Raw genomic sequence first — 22,757 nt, forward strand, 5'->3', positions numbered from 1 at the left:
ACTGTACAAGCAGAAGCACTCAGCTGACCGCAATCCCACTTCGTTTTTTGTTTACCTAAGAGAAATTAATCGTTTCATACATTTACTATGAATCCGTGCGTTTGTTTAGCTCTACAGGGAAAGTGAATCAGAAACAATGTGGCAAAATGCTCCACTATAACTAAAGACTCTGCTGGTCTCAAACACTTCAGCCAGGTGCAGTTTCTATGCTGCTTGGACTTATGGAGCCTTTTGGAAGATTTAATGGATGTTGAATAAAAAGTAAGACTTTAACACACACACAAACTGTGGTGGATTTCAGTTTATAAGAGAAGTATATTCCATCTTTCAGCATAAAGATGTAATATGTGTGCACTGCTTCCATCCATCAAGTCTGTGTATTAAGGTGGAGAATTACAGTATTCACATTCAGTGAATGTTTTTTATGTTTTGACAAAGCAAACACACAAAAGAAGAGAACCCTCTCACTAAAAGGACTGAACCAGATCTCCCTGGTACCCCATTCACTTCATATGCATTACCGCACCATGTAAAACATCATAACTTATTGGGAACAGGAGCTGGGCATCGTACATTGAATAGTTACATCTTGACATGTTTTAAGTTCAACCTTTCTCAGATCAATTTTATGTTATAAATAAATATAACCCTTAGTTTTATTAGTCATTAGGTTGGCGTCTGGGCCTCTTTTGAATGCTGACATCTGCCATAATTGCCTCTTGTAGTGGGGGCACTCCATTGCTTAAAGGGGTATTCCAGGCAAAAACTTTTTTTTATATATCAACTGGCTCCGGAAAGTTAAACAGATTTGTATATTAATACAATACAGGAATTTAGGTGCACTACTGTGGTAGATGTATACAATCCCTCAACACTGATGTTAAAATTGAGACATTAGCCAGTGTATCCTTATATGAAGGACGGAGGTGTGTAAACTCCATATGTAATGCGCCTTGAACATTTTCCAGGCAGCATTAAGGTTGCACCTGTGAGGCCATGCACTTATATCAGCCAACTTGGGTGGGGCTTGTAGCCTCTCTCCCTCCTCCCATTGTATGTGTGCCCAGTCACGCTGGAGGGAACTGGGAGTAGGCTGCATGTCGACCTAGTGCTGCTGTAATTGCCCACTGGCCCCTGTTTTTTGCTTTTCACGCACAGGTAGGTTAGCGTTAGGTCCCGTGCCATTTGAGAAACCTTGGCGTTGGTGTGCGGGCTCTGGTATGTCCTTCATATAAAGGATATACTGGCGAATGTCTCAATTTTAACATCAGTGTTGAGGGATAGCCAATGTCATTGTATACATCTACCACAGTAGTGCACCTAAATTCCTGTATTGTATTGTTCTAATTGTTACACATCCACACCGTTTATCTGGTGCAGGATTCTATTGTGGCACTTGTAGTCCACTGCAGGCATCCTCCATTGCATGCATTTTTATGCTGGGGATCGCCCTTAGCAACGGACTACAAGGGCAGGATCTGCTCCCCCAGTATAAATGCACAACTGCATTTAGGGTTGAGCACCCCCTGCCATTTGAAACCACGTTTTTTGTTGTCGTTTTAAGATTTGTATACTACTTCTATTCAAAAATCTTAATCCTTCCAATAGTTATTAGCTTCTGAAGTTTTCTGTCTAACTGCTCAATGATGAGAAAATATCCCCTGCTCAGCAACTCAACTTCAGAAGCTAATAACTATTGGAAGGATTAAGATTTTTTAATAGAAGTAATTTACAAATCTGTTTAACTTTCCGGAGCCAGTTGATCTATAAAAAAAAGTTTTGGCCTGGAATACCTCTTAAACCATTCTAAAGCTGCCTATACATTTGGCTGATCATTTTGGTCAACCCTTGTTTTTAAATGACATGCAAATGTGTGCCAAAAATGTCATGTCAGTCATGTTAGATTTTTTGCCCTAAGTCTGGCGAAAAAAATAGTGTATTTCATGATCAGCTGCATTCAGCAGATATGTCACTATGCACAAGCGTGGCTAACCCGAGTCCCATGTGTGTTAACAGGTTTACTGTAAAATAAACAGTTACATAGGGGGAGATTTATCAAAACCTGTCCTGAGGAAAAGTTACTGAGTGGCCTATAGCAACCAATCAGATAACTTCTTTCATTTTTAAAGAGGCCTGTGAAAAATGAAAGAAGCGATCTGATTGGTTGCTATGGGCAACTCAGCAACTTTTACTCTAGGCAGGTTTTGATAAATCTCCCCCATCGTTTCTTTAAAAAAAAAAAAAAAAAAACGTTTTAATTTCCCATATTCTTAAAGTACTTTTAAAGGGGTACTCCAGTGTTTTAAAACTTAAATGGGGCCCACATCTTGAAGAGGTATGAAGAGGTATAGCGGCATGTGCTCCTTGCATTGCCTACAGGAGCTCCAGATACTTGAGTGATGTATTGAGGCATCTCCAGTGCTCCCTTACAATGAATGCCGACCCCACACTAAATGCAGCAGGGAGATTTAGGGTCCCTTTCTTGAGATCACAGGGGGTGGGGGTCCCAGAGGTCGGACCCCCAATCCCAGGATCAGACACTAATCCCCTGATCTGCGGATATACAATACATTTTTAAACTCTGTCGAACTCCTTTTAGGCCTAATAATGCTACATCAGGAAGATTTTGCTAAAAAAAATCAAGGAACCTTCTTGGATAAGTCAACAGTGACATCACCAAGTTTGCACAAAAGACACTATTAAGCTCGAGTCAGCTCAACCCAGCAAATCTCATAGCATAATAGTCTGACCAATATGAGTAAGAATGCCACCTTCTTTTATCTACTTAGATAGGAGGACAGAGGAATCAGATTTAATCTGACTGTGCTATGACTAACACTATTGGCGTGGAGCTTTGTATTTAATGTTAATGACAATCTTCACTTTTCCACCTGACTAATGTCTTTGAAGAGGGAAAATACAGAAAGAAAAATGAATAGCCTTGGATATCTAAGTAACATCAATAGCAAACTGCACATTTCTGTATTCTTGGTACCATAACCTTGCTCATCCTTTAGGATTCTACATCAATCTGCATAGCTCTGACTCACATGCCGTTAACAGCAGGGAAAAAAAATCTCACTCCCACACTTAGTTCTCAAAAACGTACCCAACGGTAACTATATTTTAAAGTGAAGTTTAAGACATTTTTTTATTAATTATTACTATGCTACCTACTTTGTGTCTTTTGAGAGCCTGTAGCATCACAAAGAGCTAGAAAATATCTTTATGCGTATCTATGATTCATTCAAGTAACCTACATTGTATACTTGGCAAAAGTAACTGAGACCAACACTAAAGTACATGAGTAGTTAGTAGCTTAAAAGGCGTACTCAAGGGAAGTATATATATTTATTAAAAAAGGGCTCCAAAGCCACCACACTACCTGGATATGAGCTCTCTAAACCATCCTGCCTGATATGCATGGTTCATGTGGCCTCTATTGTCTTCTCTAGCTGCTTGATATACTTTGCCATCCTGCCCCCCCGCCCCCTTGCCTACATCTTCCTGCGTTCACTGCAGCTCTGCCAGCCAGCTCACTCTCTGAGAGCAGCCCCCACCCTCTAGCTCTGAGCAGCAGAGAGATGTTCAGTGTCTGATTGGCTAAGGCTGCACACACCACCCAGTTCTCAGCACTAAAGGAATCATGATTCATCAGTGCAGGGCAGAAACCATATGTCTGTGTCTCTAAGGAGGGTGGGGGACTACTTTTAGAGGGGGATTTGGACAGAGACAGAGTGGATGGCTGAATGATGTGATTCCCTCACTTCGTGCATGTATGGCTAGTTGTCCCCCCGTCCTGATTTCTCCCGTGAAAGCCTCCTAAACGGACCATACTACTAACGGATGCACACTTATGCAAAGGGATGGCATTTAGTTGCATCAGTTTTTCATCCGTTAGTATGAAAAGTCAGCCACCTACAGACTCCCGCAGCCAGGACTACTACTACTCCCATGATGGAACAGACTCGTTTCCATGAAGGGAGTAGTAGTTCCCCAGTTGCTGGAGTTTGCAGGAGGCTGTGGAACAGAGGCCGTTTCATGTTGGGGGTAGTAGTACAGGGGTTGAGGGATTGATCACACCGGGTCTCACTTCTGAGACCCGATGCAATAATAAGCTATTAACCATAACAAGGGGAGCGGGCGGCATGCTCATTAAAGGTTCCCGGAGGGATTTTTTAAGTTGTACGGTGCATAATCACAATTCATCCCCTCCCAACCCCTCCGCATCTTCTAGCGCAATCAGAGTGCACAGCGGGGACATGTCACTCCATTCCCGCTGCTCATCCTCGTACCCGATGGGAATAAGCAGGGGGAATGGAGTGACATTTATCTGCTGTGGACTGTGATTGCGCTACATTCCCCGCCGCCGGTACCCAACTATCAGAGGGGACATGTCACTCCATTCCCTGCTGCTCATCCCCGTCGGGTACTAGGATGAGCAGCAAGGAATGGAGTGACATGTCCCCAATGTGCGATCTGATTGTGCTAGAAGATGCAGATGGGTCGGGGGGAAATTAATTGTGACTATGCACAGTACAAGTTTAAAAACCCTGACGGGAGCCCTGAATGGCCGCTCGGTGACGGCCATTTAGGGCTCCTACCGGGGTATTTGAAAATGAAAGTAAAAGACACGATATACATCGCTGGAGAGCATGTCGCCTGCTCCCCTGGTTAATAGCTTATGATCACATCTGGTCTCAGAAGTGAGACCCAGTGCGATCAATCCCCCAGCCCCAGTACTACTACACCCAACATGGAACACTCTGTTTCATGATGGAGGTAGTAGTACAAGCCTCCCCAGCCGCACTCAGACTCCCAAAGCCAGGGGAACTACTGCTCATATCTTGGAAACTAGTCTGTTCAATGATGGGAGCAGTAGTCCCGCAGTACTGCACAACTCCGCTGCTTTCACCTCTTCTGAGCATGTTCAGAAGTAATATTGGTTCAAAAACAGTAAAAAAAAAAATAAAAAAAAAACAACAGTAAAAACGGGTGCAAATGGATGACATTAAAGGGGTACTCCATTGGGGACTGTTCTTTTTGTATAATCTGTTGGTTTGCGTACCTTCGGCTCCGTCGTGCGCTGTTCAGTGTCCCTTGGGCTTTCGTTTCCTCGTGGATTTTTGTTTTGCATTCTACTTGTTTCATGCACTTCCTCCTTATCGGGCTTGAACAAACTACATTCCCCAGCATGTCTTGCGCCCTGTCTTTGGAGTTTTTGGACGCCCCTTTCCCTCGTTATTCCTCCCCTTTGTTGTTTATACTACACCTCTTGCCCTGCCTTCCTAATTATCTTATCCCCGCCTGTTAGGATCATCTTAAAGCCTGTTTATGCCTTTTTTTGGCCAGACGGGGCTTTCCTCTTTGCTTGCGCTGTGAGTCATCGTAGCGTGCTAGTTCTGATGTTTGCACAGTGCTGGCCAATCAGATGTTTTTGCCTCGGCATCCTTCCTTTTCGTCAGCGGTCTGCTGCGTCTTTCTGTTTAGTGCTGAGGGACGGCTCCTGCACATCCCCCACCTGCTGGACTCTGTTGGGACTGTTAGGACTACGACTCCCATCATGGACAGACTCCATCTATGATGGGAGTTGTAGTCCTGGGACTGAAGGACAGATCGGAGCAGGTGATTCTCCAAAGACCCGCTGCGATCTGCACTTATCTTAAAAAGCAGGCGGTATATGTGGCTCCAGAGCACTGCTGCCGACTCCGGAATACAGCTGTCTTCATTCATAATCCCTGCAACCGGGAGCTCTGATTGGTGAATATCTATTCACCAATCAGGGCTCCCGTGTTCCGGCGGGGATTATGAATTAAGAAAGCTGTATTTATACACAAGAGCCAGGAGCAGTGCAGTGGAGCCGCATATACCGCCAGCTCCTGTATACAGCTGTCATAATTCATAATCCCCGCAGGAACACGGGAGCTCTGATTGGTGAATAGCTATTCACCAATCAGAGCTCCCGTCTCCCGGCGTCGGGGATTATGAATTATGACAGCTGTAAACAGGAGTCGGCAGCAGCGCAGTGCAGCCTCATGTACCGCCGGCTTTTTAAGTTAATAAATGCGGATTGTAGCGAGTCTCTGGAGAATGACCTGCTGCGATCTGTCCTTCAGTCCCAGGACTACAACTCCCATCATGGACGGAGTCTGTGCATGATGAGAGTAGTAGTCCTAAACAGTCCCAATAGAGTCCCGCAGCCGGGGAATGTGCAAGAGCAGTCCCTAAGCACTGCGGTACAACAACTACTCCCATCATGAGACAGATTCTGTCCCATGATGGGAGTAGTTGTAGTATCGCAGTGCTGAGGGCTGGCTCCTGTATCGTCCAGCGTCTGACACTTTCTACATGTCCTTGCTAGTACACATCCCCCATACCTCTATGCATATACATCTTTGACAGCTATGTCAGTCACTAGCCAACCTAACTATGTACACAACCAATAGCATGCGAAAAGGATCTGAGCATGCGTTCACGGCGAACATTGATAGCATGGGAGACAGCCTATTAGGACGTCTCCAGGAGATAGCCGCTGCCCAAAAAGGAGGAGACAAATGCAAAACATGAATAAACATTAAAGAGGTGTTCCGAACAACGGAATGATGAGAATGACGCAATACAGAGGAACAACCTACAAACGGAGCTCACGAACACAACATGGCGCTCGCTGTGTAAGTGAAAATGTGGTCACTACCACAGGAGGGGTACAGAGAACTACACTGCTTCCTGCAACACACAAAGGTAAGCAAGAAAAACAAAAAGCAGACCTGGAAAAAAAAAAAAATACAGTAGATGCAAAAAAACAATCCAGCAGTGGAGTACCCCTTTAAAGTCCGTTTGCCACAGACTTCTATGTTAAATTTATAATATTCGTTTCTATTCTGTTATTTTTGACAGTACAAAAAATACTGCATGCAACGTCTTTTTGCCGTCAAAAATAACAGATTAGGAACCAAACGGGTGTTAACAGCTTGCAAAGTACTGTAAAAAAAAATCCCATTGACCTCAATGGGATTTATTTACAACCGCTTGCAAGCTGTTTGAGAGGATTTGAGAATGGGCATGAATTAACGGGGACAGACGTTAATGTGAACAAGCCCTTAGTTACAACCAAAGAGGAAATTTCTCTATATAGGTAAGAAATGATATTTAGACAATTAAATAGGTTGATGAGAGGGAAATGATGGGCTATGGGTTTAGTTCCCCGGAGTACCCCTTTAATGTCAATACTGAAACCATCAGACATTTATGTCCTTTCTTGTGACCATTTTGGCAGTATAAATTGTCAAATCATCAACAACATTAGCATCAACAATAAAGGGGTTTTCTAAGAGAAGAATAAGGATTGCCAACCTCAGACAACCAATATCAGATCAGTGGGGGCTGACTTTCAGCACCCCCACTGATCAGCTCTTTGAAAAGACTACAGTGTCCTCTTCAATGTTAACACAACTCTGTACACCTGCATGCTATACATTTAGTAATTGTTTAACTTTAAAAAGGGGTACTCCACTGGCCAGTGTTCCGGCTGCATTCAGAACATTTAGTTCTGAACACTGTGCGTGCGCTGAGGGGTTCGGCCACGCCCCTTTGTGATGCCAGGTCATGCCCCCTCAATGCAAGTCTATGGGAGGGGGCGTGGCAGTCATCACTGCCCCTCCCATAGACTTGCAGGGTGTGGCCTGACGTTTCGAGGGGGCGTGGCCGAACGCAGCAGCGCACGCTTATCGTTCGGAACTAAATGTTCAGACCGCAGCCGAAACACTGGCCAGTGCGGTACCCCTTTAAGGAAGTTGTAGCCTTGTCTTGTTCACTTAAATGGGCCAAGCCTACAACATTGTAAAGCCACTGCTAACTGTATAATTGGCATAGGCTACTAACTGATATAAAAAGCTGACTAGTGAGGGCACCATGAGTCAACCCCCACCAACATAATATAATAATAATATATTCTTTGCTTAGAAAACCTCTTTTAACCTCATTTAGTTTGTCTTTCAATACCCTCTGGCTAGTAGTTTAGCCAACACAACAACAAAAAAATGGAAACAAAGGAACAGAGAATTGAATTTGTTAAATTTTAACTTACAAAAGACACAAGGGCAGCTAGAAGAAGGATGCGAACTAAAAGATCTTCAAACTGTTCTACCACTAGTTCCCAAAGTGATTTTCCTGAAAATCAAGACATTACTGATCACTTTAAGGCTACAGAAGCAATTCCATATTCTTCATAATAAGGAGAAAAACATAAAATACATTCTAAACAGAAACATCCTCTATAACTTATTCACATAATACTTTTACATGTTAAAGGGGTAGTCCAGTGGTGAAAAACTTATCCCCTATCCTAAGGATAGGGGATAAGTTTGAGATCGCGGGGGGTCCGACCGCTGGGGCCCCCTGCGATCTCTCTGTACGGGGCCCCGGCTCTCCGCCGAGATAGGGGGTGTCGACCCCCGTACGAGGCGGCAGCCGACACGCCCCCTCAATACATCTCTATGGCAGAGCCAGAGATTGCCGAAGGCAGCGCTTCGGCTCTGCCATAGAGTTGTATTGAGGGGGCGTGTCGGCCGCCGCCTCGTGCGGAGGTCGACACGCCCCCTTCCCGCGGGCTGTCGGGGCTCCGTACAGGAGATCGCAGGGGGCCCCAGCGGTCGGACCCCCCGCGATCTGCAACTTATCCCCTATCCTTAGGATAGGGGATAAGTTGCTCACCACTGAATCACCACTGGACTACTCCTTTAAGAGTAGAATTGAGTTGATTTCATGGTCCATGTACAAAGCCAACACAATGTCCTTGTGTATATGAGGAAAAACAAGATATTATTGACATTGTGGATTCAATTTCTATGACACCACCCTAAGGCTATGTTCACACACAGTATTCAGGACCTTGGATGGCTGTTTTTATGTTCACAGGGTTTTTCAGCAGTTTTTTGCTTTTGGTCCACTTTATTCTCACAAAATGGTCAAAAATTGAATGTGAGAACAAGCCTTAACCACTTAGGGACCCAGGGCGTACAGGTACGCCCCTACGCCCTGGTACGTAACCCCTTAACGACTCCGCGTTTTTCAGTTTTTGCATTTTCGTTTTTTCCTCCTTACATATGGTTCAAATGATACCCTACTTATATAGGTTTGATTTTGTATTACTTCTGGAAAAAAAATCATAACTACTTGCAGGAAAATGTATACGTTTAAAAAGGTCATCTTCTGACCCCTATAACTTTATTTTTCCGTGTATGGGGCGGTTTGAGGGCTAATTTTTTGCACCGTGATCTGAAGTTTTTATCGGTACCATTTTTGTTTTGATCGGACTTATTGATAGACTATGGAATTTGTTCGGACTTTGGAATTTTTTTTTATGTTTACGCCATTGACCATGTGGTTTAATTAACTATATATTTTTATAGATCGGACATTTACGCACGCGGCAATACCACATGTTTATTCTTATTTACACTTTTTTTTTATTGAAACTTTTATTAGGGAAGGGGTTAAATCACATTTATTAACACTTTTTTCACTTTTCTTTTTGCAGTGTTATAGCCCCCATAGTGGACTATAACACTGCACACACTGATCTTTTACACTGGTCACTGGCATGTATTAACATGACATTGATCAGTGTTATCGGCGCTTGACTGCTCCTGCCTGGATCTCAGGCATGAAGCAGTCATTTGCCAATCGGACACCGAGGAGGCAGGAAGGGATCCTCCCGGTGACACGTGTTATATCGCGGGAGCCGGCGCAGGACGTAAATATACATCCTGCGTCATTAAGGACCCAGGGCGTACCTGTACGCCTGTGGGAATTTCGGTCCCCGTCGCGCGATGGGCAGGGACCGGACCAGGATGACTGCTGATATCTATCAGCAGGCACCCTGTGCAAACCCCTGGGGGTGTCATGAGACCCCACCCTCCCATGTCGGTGATCGTCAATTCAGACCAGCGATTTGCAGTGATTCCGGGTCAATCGGGTCTCTGGTGACGCGGAAAAAAAATGATGAATAGGGCTGTCCGAAACAACCCTAGTCCCCCTTACCCAGCAGGAACGAGGTGGCATGGGCGACCGATCAATCACTGCCCTGCTGGGCAATGATTGAGGCGGCAATCGGGGTCGGCAGGGGTCTCCCTGGTCCGACAGGGGTTCCCTCAGAAGCAGCGACGGCGGCAAGATACAGCAGGAGGCGAGGCCTGTTGCCTCACCTCCTGCTGTTGCTTAACAACAACTCACAGCATGCACAGCCAAAGGGCATGCTGGGAGTTGTAGTTTTGCAACAGCTGGAGTTCCAACTACAACTTTTTTCATAACTACAACCCCCAGCATGCATAGACTACCAAAGGGCATGCTGGGGGTTGTAGTTATGCAACAGCTGGAGGCACATTTTTTCTATGAAAAAGTATGCATCCAGCTGTTGCATAACTACAACTCCCAGAATGCACATACTACCAAAGGGCATGCTGGGAGTTGTAGCAGTGTGCCTCCAGCTATTACATAACTACAACTCCCAGTATGTATGGTCTGTCAGTGCATGCTGGGAGTTGTAGTTTTGCAACAGCTGGAGGTTTGAAATATCTCCCCCCCCCCCCCATGTGAACGTACAGGGTTTTCTGTGGCAAGTTTGAGATGCAGCAAATTTTCCGCCGCAGCTCAAACATCCAGCGAGAAACTAACTGTAAACCCCCGCCTGTGTGAATGTACCCTAAAAACACTACACTACACAAAATAAAAAAAGTAAAACGCCATGTATACATATACCCTTACAAAATATAAAAAATAAATAAAAGCACGTCTTGTACGGCACTGTTTCCAAAACGGAGCCTCCATGCTTCATGCTGTTGAAAAACAACAACTCCCAGTTTTGCCAGACAGCAACTGAGTGTCAAGGCATGCTGGGAGTTTTGCAAAAGCTGGAGGCACCCTGTTTGGAAAACACTGCTGTAGGGTATTTTGGTGGCAGATACAAATCCCCAAAATAGGCCTCAAATGCGCACTGAGCTCTCTCGCTTTGGAGCCCTGTCGTATTTCAAGGCAACAGTTTAATGCTACATATGTGGTATTTCCGTACTCCGGAGAAATTGTATTAAAAATTTTGGGGGGCTTTTTCTCCTTTTACCCCTTATGAAAATATAAAGTTGGGGTCTACACCAGCATGCTGGCGTAAAAAAATAATAATTTTTTTTTACACCAACATGCTGGTGTTGCCCCATACTTAAAATTTTCACAAGTGGTAAAAGGGAAAAAAAGACCCCCAAAATTTGTAATGCAATTTCTCCTGAGTACGGAACTACCCCATATGTGGGTGTAAAGTGATCTGCGGTCGCACAACATGGCTCAGAAGTGAGAGCGCACCATGTACATTTGAGGTCTAAATTGGTGATTTGCACAGAGGTTCTGACATAAACGCAAAAGAATAAATACCCTCACGCGACCCCATTTTGGAAACTACACCCCTCACGGAATGTAACAATATATTGTTTATAGTGAGCCCTAACACTCCACAGGTGTTTGACAATTTTTCGTTAAAGTTGGATGTAAAAATGGAAAAAAATAAAAAAAATTGCACTAAAATGCTGGTGTTATCCCACATTTTTCATTTTCAGAAGGGAGAATAGGAAAAAAGCCTCCCAAAATTTGTAGTCCCATTTCTTCTGAGTAAGAACATACCCCATATGTGGATGTAAAGTGCTCTGCGGGCAAACTACAATGCCCAGAAGAGAAGGAGCACCATTTGGAGAGAGAATGTGTCCGAAATTTAAGGCCACGTGTGTTTACAAAGCCCCCATAGTGCCAGGACACAGGAGCCATAAGGGGTGCAGTGAGCATTTACACCCCACAGGTGTCTGACAGATTTTTGGAACAGTGGTCTGTGAAAATAAAAAATTAGATTTTTCATTTGCACAGCCCGACGGTCCAAAGATCCGTCAAACACCAGTGGGGTGTAAATGCTCACTTCACCCCTTATTGAATTCTGTGAGGGGTGTAGTTTCCTAAATGGGTCAAATGTGGGGGGGGGGGGGCACTGTCCTGGCACCACGGGGGGGCTTTGTAAATGCACATGGCCCCCGACTTCTATTCCAACCAAATTCTCTCTCCAAAAGAGTATTGTAGTTCGCCCGCAGAGCACTTTACATCCACATTTGGGGTATTTCCATACTCCGAAGAAATGGGGTTCCAAATTTTGGGAGGCTATTTCTCCTATTACCCCTTGTGAAAATGAAAAGTTTGGGGTAACACCAGCATTTTAGTGAAAAAAATCTAATGTTTCATTTTCATGTCCAACTTTAGCGGAAATGTGTCAAACACATGTCCTTGAGGTGTGTAGTTTCCAAAATAGTATGCCATGTGTTTTTTTTCTGTTCTGGCACCATAGGGGCTTCCTAAATGCGACATGCCCCACAAAAACCATTTCAGCAAAATTTGATTTCCAAAAGCCAAATGTGACTCCTTCTCTTCTGAGCATTGTAGTGCGCCCGTAGTGCACTTGACGTCCACACATGGGGTATTTCCATACTCAGAAGAGATGGGGTTACAAATTTTGGGGGGCATTTTCTCCTATTACCCCTTGTAAAAATTAAAAATTTTGAGGAAAAAGAGAATTTTTGTGAAAAAAGAAAAAATTCACACATACGACTTTCACGAAAAGTCGTCAAACACCTGTGGGGTGTTAAAGCTCACTGTACCCCTTGTTTCGTTCCTTGAGGGGTGTAGTTTCCAAAATAGTATGCCATGTTTTTTTTTTTTTTTTTTTTTTGCTGTTCTGGCATCATAGGGGCTTCCTAAATGCAACATGCCCCCCAAAAAACATTTCAGAAAAACCCACTCTCCAAAATCCCTTTGTCGCTCCTTCCCTTCTCAGCCCTCTACTGTGCCCGCCGAACACTTTACAGGTATTTCCTTATATGAGAGAAATTGGGTTACAAATTTGGGGGCCCTTTTTCTCCTTTTACCCCTTGTAAAATGTCAAAAACTGGGTCTACAAGACCATGCAAGTGTAAAAAATGAATATTTTGAATTTTCTCCTTCACTTTGCTGCTATTCCTGTGAAACACACTTTCTGAATGTCATTTTGAATACTTTGAGGGGTGCAGTTTTTATAATGGGGTCATTTATGGGGTATTACTAATATGAAGGCTCTTCAAGTCCACTTCAAAACTGAACTGGTCCCTGAAAAATTCAATTTAGAAAATGTTTTGAAAAATTAGAAAAAATTGCTGCTGCCCTCTGATATCTTCCAAAAGTAAAAAGATGTCAACTTTATGATGCAAACATAAAGTAAACATATTGTATATGTGAATAAATATATAATTTATTTGTTATGTCTATTTTCCTTAAAGGAAAACTGTCACGTTTGCTCCCGCACTATCCACAGGTACTGATGGATAGTGTGGGAGACGTTAATTCCTACAATACCTACCTTGGCCGTTCGCCCGTAATCTTAGTTTTATTGTACCTTGAAATCTGGCTGTAACTGGCACGGGCGGGGTTTCTGTAGCTTAACATGCACTGACGTCAGCGCCGCCCGTCTGCAGCGCCACCCGCTTATGAATATTCATCCCCCCGAGATTAAAACTAAGATTACAGGCGAACAGCTGGGCAGATCCGGCCAAGGTGGGGATAATAGGAATCAGCGTCTCCTGCACTATCCATCAGTACCTGTGGTTAGTGCAGGAGCAAACATGTGACAGTTTTCCTTTCAAAGTTAAAGAAAAATGCTAAATTTTCAAATTTTTCATCAAATTTGGGAATTTTTCACCAAGAAATGATGCAAGTATCGACAAAAATTTACCACTGACATAAAGAAGAATATATCATGAAAAAAAATCTTGGAATCAGAATGAAAAGTGAAAGCATCCCAGAGTTATTAATGCTTAACCTGTTAAGGACCCATGTTACGACAAGAGTCCGCGGGGCCACAGCGTGCCGGGACCCGTAGTTAATAGCGCGCGGCATTGATCGCGGTGCCGCGCGCTATTAACCCTTTAGACGTGGCGTTCAAAGTTGAACGCCGCGTCTAAAGTGAAAGCATGCCGGTTAGCTCAGGGAGCTGTTCGGGATAGCCGCAGCGAAATCGCGGCATCCCGAACAGCTTACAAGACAGCCGGAGGGTCCCTACCTGCCTCCATGCTGTCCGATCACTGAATGACTGCTCAGTGCCTGAGATCCAGGCATGAGCAGTCAAGCGGCAGAATAATCGATCACTGGTTTCCTATGAGAAACCAGTGATCAATGTAATAGATCAGTGTGTGCAGTGTTATAGGTCCCTATGGGAGCTATAACACTGCAAAAAAAAGTTTAAAAAAAAGTGAATAAAGATCATTTAACCCCTTCCCTATTAAAAGTTTGAATCACCCCCCTTTTCCCATAAAAAAAAAAAAAAAAAAAAACAGTGTAAACAAGGAGGAAAAAACGAAAATGCAAAAACGGAAAAACCCTCGGTTCTTAAGGAGTTAAGTGGTTAAAGTGACAGTGGTCAGTTGTGCAAAAAATGCTCTGGTCCTTAAGGTGAAAATGGTCTGGGTCCTTAAGGGGTTAGACCTGACCATACACATTATATAAGAGTCGGCTTTCAACATGCCCAATATTTTGTTCTCACGGGACATAAGCTTTTGTGAAAGTAGAGGGGCAGCCCATTTAAATAAACCTGGTGGAGTTAAGAGAGATCGCATGTACAGTTTATGCAGTAAATATAACAAATTTTATGGACTTACCTTCTTCAGCTGGTAACTCTGTTGATAACCAAGTCCAACATGAAAAACAAGAAAAGCAGGGTCCAGGAAGAAGAAGAAAAAAGGAGAAAAAAAAAAAAAGGATATGTCAGTCAGAGCACAAAATAGAACATAAGAACTTTATCGAACAACCACCAGTACAAACCATCTACATTACTGAAGAATTAGTTTTGTCACTCAGCTTTCTAGACTTTAGAATTGTAGCTTTCACTAAAGGTAGTATACATCATCCACTACCATATAGTGATTTTTCCCATCGCAAAATATTGCAATTACCTAGGCACTACTGAGAAGAGAAACAACGGGCTGCACACTGGAGGAGTCGGGCCACGCTTTACGGGAGCAAACAATCAGGAGAAACACGGGAGCAGAGCCTGGCTCTGGCAGCGGAGGTTCGGCTCCTGTGCAGCACGGCCGGCCCCTTCATTGTGAGGCCCACTGTTTCTCCTCAGAAGCTTAGCTTGCTTAAAACTGGCTTAGAACAGGGTGATGTCCGGCATTAACTCTAGACGGCGCAAATAAAAGTGTCTCTACCCGCCTCCTTTCCATCCGATCAGTGCTCCAATAGTGCAGGCAGGCTCGGCAGCCCATACTAATGGAGCACAGATAACACTGATCAGTGTGGTGCATTGATTAGTGTCTGCAATAAAAAAAATTGCAGCTAATAGTGCCTTTGGCTGTCTGGGGATGCTGGGAGTTTTAGTTTTGCAATAACTGGAGACACACTGTCTGGAAAACCCTGCCCTAGGTGAAGAAAAAAAAAAAAAGCCCCTCACCAATAAAAGATAAAATCACCCCCTGCATTGAGGAGCCAGCTCATATGTTAAAAGAGTAGTCTAGTGCAGACTACTCCATCGTGCCCGTTCTGAAAAAAAAATTAAAAATAAACTTTTAGCCTGGGCACGATGGAGGAGGAGTAGTCTGTACTAGACTACTCCATTAACCCTTCAGGTACTGTCCCCGCGCTTTTCACCCCTGTTAACCCTTCAGGGGTTGTCCCTTTTCTTTTTCCCCCTCAGTGCTCCATCTTTGCCCCCCCCCCCCCCACTTTGTCCTGCTCTGGTCCCCAGCTGCAATCCTCTTCCAAAGCTGCAGTGTGATGCTTGGGACTGGAGTGACGCCGAGAGATTGGCTGAGCGGAAGTACACTGCATCACTCCGTGTCCAAGTGTCACGTTGCAGCTCAGGAAGAGGATTGCAGCTGGGGACCAAAGCAGGACATCGGAGGCTCAGCAGGAGTGCTGGGGGTAGGTAGAGTTTTTTTTTTCTCTAATACTGTAGAATGGCCATTGTTATATATATTTAAAAAAATGTAAAATCTTTAACTTCTCCTGGTCTCCCGTTTTTTAAAATCAAACAAATAATCGGCTAATTAATTCTGAAAATAATAGTTGCAGTGCAAAAATTATGTAAACAAAAATTAACATATCGTATTGTCACATGCATAAAATTTCAAACTATATCATTAATGAAACATCACGGTCAATTGCGTAAATATAAAAAAAATACCAAGATTGCAAGTTTATGGTCACATCATATACCAGAAAAAAAAAAATTTGTGTGATCAAAAAGTACCATCAAATCAAAAATTGTATTAATAAAAAAAAATACAGATCATGGTGCAAAAATGACCCTCATACATCTCCGTGTACATAAGGGGTGAGAAGAAGAAAATGTTAAGCACTTTTTTTTACCAATTTTTTGGCAATAAATTAAATAAAACCTATATATACGTAATTGTATGGATCTGAGAATAAAGATAATTGGGAGATTTATCAAAACTTTGTAGAGGAAAAGTTGTCCAGTTGCCCATAGCAACCAATCAGATCTCTTCTTTAAAGTGTACCTGTCATCAACAAAAACCTTTTTACATAACGTAGATAATACCATTATATGTATATTTGTTATATACATTAGTTAAAAAAAATGTATATCTTTGTCCCTGTAGCTATTGCCTGTGTGTCTCTATGAGGAGTCCAAATACAGGAAGTGTGGGTGGAGAAGCACGGCTCTGTGCAGTGAGGCTCTGTGACTTGCTATGGGCTCACACATGAGGATGATTGACAAGCCAGAAGCCTGCACAGAGCCCTGCTTCTCCTGCCCTCACTTACTGTATTTGGACTCCTCACAGGCAATAGCTGCAGGGACAGCACTTTAACCATAAATATACAGATTTTTTAACCAATGTATATTACAAATATACATATAATGGTTTTATCTACATTATATAAAAGTTTTTGTTCACGACAGGTACACTTTAATTTTTAAAAGGGCCTTTGAAAAAAAATTGAAAGAAGAAATCTGATTGGTTGCTATAGACAAGTGGTTAACTTTTCCTCTACACAGGTTTTGATGTCATTTGTACTGGAATGTGCACTGCATAGAAACGTTCTTGCAACGCAAAACAGATTTTGCCCCCATGAATTGCACCTAGCTATATAAAATGTTAAGGTCATATCTTGCAAAAAGAAAAAAGAAAAAGAAAGGACTGATTAAAGGGGAACTCCGTCGAAAGCCTTTTTTCTTTTAAATCAACTGGTGCCAGAAAGTTAAACATATTTGTAAATTACTTCTATTAAACAATCTTCATCCTTCCAGTACTTATTAGCTGCTGAATGCTACAGAGGAAATTCCTTTCTTTTTGGATTTCACTTCTGTCACGAGCACAGTGCTCTCTGCTGACATCTCTGTCCATTTTAGCAACCGTGCATAGCAGATGTATGCTAAGGGAAGCATGGTGGCTCAGTGGTTAGCACTACTGCCTTGCAGTGCTGGGGCCTTGGGTTCAAATCCCACTAAGGACAACAATAAATAAAGAGTTATTATTATAATGACGTCAGCAAAGAGCACTGTGCTCGTGATGTCATCAGAGAATTCCAAAAAGAAAAGAATTTCCTCTGTAGTATTCAGCAGCTAATAAGTACTGGAAGGATTAAGATTTTTTTAATAGAAGTAATTTACAAATCTAATTGAAAAATAAATATGTGTATCACCGCGGTGCGCCGATACACATTTCTTTTTCAATTAGCTTGTAACCTTTTGGTGGATACTAGCCAGGATCCACATTTGTGTATCAAGGCAGCCTTTCAGGGGAACCCTTCCAGCGCTAGTATTACAATTTATATTTTAGTAATTTACAAATCTGTTTAACTTTCTGGCACCCGTTGATTTAAAAAGAAAAAAGGTTTTCACTGGAGTACCCCTTTAAGTTCTAAATTAGCATTTTTTTTTTTTTTTTTTTTTTAAAGAGTCAGTGTTCTCATCATGCTTACATGTCTATATTACCTACAAAATTAGATTTTAGCCATATAATGCATAGCATTAGGAGGCTACTGTTTTCTCCTACAAAGAGTTCCAGCTTTAATAAATCCAGATGCAGCCACTGACCTTGTCAAACATATGCTGCACCACAGATAAGAGACACCTGCTCGATATTGAGTGAAAAAAAGCAGCATGACATGTTGATCAGAGGAAGTAGTGTGAAAAAGAACAGAATTCATATTTTAAAATAACATTAACAAGAAAACCAAAGCCAGCATGATGTGCTGTCATTGTTTGAAAACGTCATGCAGCACAAAGCAATGCAAAAGTCAGCACCATTCCACATCCGACACATTGCATGTTAACATTTACACTTGACAAATATCTACAAATGCTTATACATAAAACTGAATGTGTTCTTACTGGTCTGTAGGAGAAATACCTTCCTCCGTAGTTCAGAAAAATAAACTACATGAAAAGGATTTCATAAAAGGACAGTAAACCGAAATATTGATGGGTTACAGATTGTCAAGCACATTTGCACAGCTACAGCTGTGACGTAGAGAGATTTCCCCTAAATACCTTTTGATTCAACTGAAGGGTAATTTGTATGGAAGGATTTGGTAGAGAAAGGTTAGTTTTAAAAAGATTTTCCCGATAGTAATTTTCATCATAGCAATCCTCAAAGGGGTACTCCCATGCCCCAGCATTCTGAACACTGTTCAGAACGCTTGTAGCAGGTGGCAGTGATTATTACGTCACTGCCACAACACCACACCTACCTAACACCCACCCCCTGTGACTTCACATCACGCCCCTTCCATTCATACCTATGGGAAAGGGCTTATCGGCGATCATGTGCCCTCCCGTAGACATGAATGGAGAAGGCGTGGCGTGACATCACGAGGAGGCGTTGCTGTAAAGTTACGACCACTGCCGCCAGGAGATCGCGGGGGGCCCAAGCTGCAGGACCCCCACGATTAGACCTCACGATAAGAGGTCTAGCAGCGGAGCACCCCTTTAAGTTCAGCAGGGATAAGCTTCCTACTAGATAGGACTGTTATTGTTGCCTGGTAATAATTATGAGTTTTACTTACTTTACCTTACAATGTGACTTTCAAACAGTATTCCTACATCACCTTCTGTTGCTTTTCTCCCCTTTCCTTGACTTTTTGCATTTATTACATGTTCCTAAAGATTGTAATCTTATATGCACAGGGATCTTACTAAATGTATCTTACACTTTTTTAATTGTCTGTCTTTAGTAACTGTACAACATGTTACAATAATATATTTTTAAAATGGTTACTGTTGTTTCAAACAACTTTCCTCCATGTGATAGCCTAGGTGGAACAGAGACCGCCGCCACCTGCTTCTCTCCCCCTGCCTGTCCTGGGGTCCTGAGTTCAACCACCGAAGCTGCCAGAGACCACCTCCGGTGCCCCATTGCTTCCCCATTCCCCGGTTTTATAATTACCTGTTCCCGGGGTCCGTGCTACTTCTGGCCTCTGCGGCTTCCTGCACTGTTGCTGTGCACTGTCCTCAACGCGACGTTACCGTCAGTGGCCTGGCGCACAGTGACAGCTCAGGAGCTCTGGCACTGGCAACAGCGGTCTCTGGCTGCATCGGTGGTTGGACTCAGGGCCCCAGGACAGGCAGGGGGAGAGAAGCGGGCGGCGGTCTCTGGCAGCGGCGGTGGTTGGACTCAGGACAGGCAGGGGGTGAGAAGTGGGCAGAGGCGGTCTCTGGCAACGGCGGTGGTTCGACTCAGGACAGGCAGGGGGAGAGAAGTGGGTGGCGACGGCGGTCTCTGGCCCCGCAAAAGCTGCTGCAGTTCATTGATTTAAAATGCACGGAATATCGGTGTAAGTTATCGGCTGAAAGTTCACAGGTTATCGGCTCTAAAAAAAAAAATCAATATCGGTCGGTCCCTACTCCTTACCCCAGAAAAACAGCCCTGAACTCTATACTATATAGTTGTATTTCCCCTAACACTCAGTGGACAGCAAATAGAGATAAGAGAAACTTAGTGGCTAAGAGTTCAGGGCTGTTTTTCTGGGGTAAGGAGGTATTTTTGGAAAATAAAAAGTGATCTATAAATAGCCTTAGATTGCAAGCGTAGCACAGGGTCTCTTTCCTACACTACTGCACATAGCAGTAGATTAGCCCTGCCCCCCATTCATGTGTTCTGTCTTTTTACTATAGAACCTATTGTAAAAAGACAGAACACATGAATGGGAGGCAGGGCTAATCTACTGCTATGTGCTATGCTCTTAATCTAAGGCTTTTTCCATTCTCCAGGGACCTGAACTATCCATGAAAGTTAGATCAAGTATTCCCTCTCATCTTAGAAGTTCAGTGCTTAGTATAACCCTTTCCTTCCCAGTGCTTTCGTTTCCAGTGCTGCAGTTTAGTTCCTTTCTGCTCCCACACCAGCTTTTAACCTCTTCAGGACATAGGGCGTATGGATACGCCCTGAATCCCGAGTCCTTAAGGACCGAGGGCGTATCCATACGCCCGTGGGAATTCCGGCCCCCACCGTTAGCCGGTTGGGGACCGGAGCCGGATGCCTGCTGAAATCGTTCAGCAGGCATCCCGGCATATCGCCCAGGGGGGTCATCATGCCCCCCCATGTCGGCGATCGCCGCAGATCGCTGGACAATTCAGTCCAGTGATCTGCGGCGATTCCGGGTCAATCGGGTCTCCGGTGACCCGGAATTACTGGCTGTTCGGGGCCGTCTCTGACAGCCCCGAACAGCCAGAGCCTGCAGGGGTGAGGTGGCACTGGTGCCACCTCACGATCGCCCTGATTCGTCGGCCGGATTACCGGCCGACCAATCAGGGCGCCTGCTGCGGGTGTCACTCCCGCACCCGCTCCGCCCCTCTTCTGGAGGACGTGAGCGGGTGCGGGACGTGCACCCCGGGTGCTGGGGACCCCGATCCCCGGCGCCCCTGTTGGGATCGGGGCCCCAGGAGCAGCTGCGGCGGCGGGACTGACCTGCAGCGTCTGGATCGTTGGAGGTGAGTGACCGCCTCCTGCTGTTGCTTAGCAACAGCTCCCAGCATGCAAAAAGGGCATGCTGGGAGCTGTAGTTATGCAACAGCAGGAGGCAGACCACCACAACTCCCAGCATTCCCTTATGGGCATGCTGGGACTTATGGTTTTGCAACAGCTGGAGGAACATTCTTTCTATGGAAAAGTGTACCTTCAGCTGTTGTCTAACTACAACTCCCAGCTTGCACAAACAGCTAAAGTGCATGCTGGGAGTTGTAGTGGTGCATCTGCTGGTTGCATAACTACAACTCCCAGCATGCCCGTTGGCTGTCGATGACTGCTGAGAGTTGTAGTTTTGCAACAGCTGAAGGCACACTGGTTGTGAAACTCAGTTGTTTTTTTTACCTAACTCAGTGTTTCACGACTGGTGTGCCTCCAGCTGTTGCAAACTACAACTCTCAGCAGTCACCGTACAACATGCACCGTACATGCTGGGAGTTGTAGTTTTGCAACAGCTGGAGGCACACTGGTTGTGAAACACTAAGTTAGGTCACAAACTCAGTGATACATAACCAGTGTGCCTACAGTTGTTGCAAAACTGCAACTCTCAGCAGTCACCGACAGCCAACGGGCATGCTGGGAGTTGTAGTTATGCAACAGCTGGATGTCCCCCCCAATGTGAACGTACAGGGTACACTCACATGGGCGGAGGATTACAGTAAGTATCTGGCTGCAAATTTGAGCTGCCGCAAACTTTCTGCTGCAGCTCAAATTGCCAGCGAGAAACTACTGTGAACCCCCCGCCCGTGTGACTGTACTCTAAAAACACTACACTACCACAATAAATAAAATAAAAAGTAAAAAACACTATATATACACATACCCCTATACAGCCCCCCTCCCCTCCCCAATAAAAATGAAAAACGTCTGGTACGCCACTGTTTCCAGAACGGAGCCTCCAGCTGTTGCAAAACAACTCCCAGTATTGTCGGACAGCCGTTGACTGTCCAGGCATGCTGGGAGTTTTGCAACAGCTGGAGGCACCCTGTTTGGGAATCACTGGCGTAGAATACCCCTATGTCCACCCCTATGCAATCCCTAATTTAGGCCTCAAATGCGCATGGCGCTCTCACTTTGGAGCCCTGTCGTATTTCAAGGCAACAGTTTAGGGTCACATATGGGGTATCGCCGTACTCGGGAGAAATTGTGTTACAAATTTTGGGGGGTATTTTCTGCTTTTACCCTTTTTAAAAATGTAAAATTTTTGGGAAAACAAGCATTTTAGGTAAAAAAAAAATTTTTTTTTTTACATATGCAAAAGTCGTGAAACACCTGTGGGGTATAAAGGTTCACTTAACCCCTTGTTACGTTCCCCGAGGGGTCTAGTTTCCAAAATGGTATGCCATGTGGGTTTTTTTTTGCTGTTCTGGCACCATAGGGGCTTCCTAAATGCGGCATGCCCCCAGAGAAATATTTGCGTTCAAAAAGCCAAATGTGACTCCTTCTCTTCCGAGACCTGTAGTGCGCCAGCAGAGCACTTTTCACCCCCATATGGGGTGTTTTCTGAATCGGGAGAAATTGGGCTTCAAATTTTTAGGGGTATTTTCTGCTATTACGCTTTTTAAAAATAAAAATTTTTTGGGAAAACAAGCATTTTAGGTAAAATCTTTTTTTTTTTTTTTTTACATTTGCAAAAGTCGTGAAACACCTGTGGGGTATTAAGGTTCACTTTATCCCATGTTACATTCCCCGAGGGGTCTAGTTTCCAAAATG

The 22,757-nt window shown here is 44.0% G+C and overlaps 1 protein-coding gene across 2 annotated transcripts in view; it reads right to left on the reverse strand.

The window, feature by feature from the left end:
• Positions 1-22,757, reverse strand: part of ATP2A3 (ATPase sarcoplasmic/endoplasmic reticulum Ca2+ transporting 3) — a 269,997-nt gene that overhangs the window by 170,266 nt on the left and 76,974 nt on the right. For both annotated transcript variants that reach the window (XM_056556395.1, XM_056556396.1), the window contains exons 2-3: positions 14,712-14,729; positions 8,087-8,169 (exon numbers count right to left, since the gene is read on the reverse strand). In XM_056556395.1, the coding sequence (XP_056412370.1) occupies positions 8,087-8,169; positions 14,712-14,729 (101 nt within the window). The remainder of the gene's footprint in view (positions 1-8,086; positions 8,170-14,711; positions 14,730-22,757) is intronic.

The sequence above is a fragment of the Hyla sarda genome, chromosome 2 (assembly GCF_029499605.1).
Source record: "Hyla sarda isolate aHylSar1 chromosome 2, aHylSar1.hap1, whole genome shotgun sequence".
NCBI classification, from domain to species: domain Eukaryota; kingdom Metazoa; phylum Chordata; class Amphibia; order Anura; family Hylidae; genus Hyla; species Hyla sarda.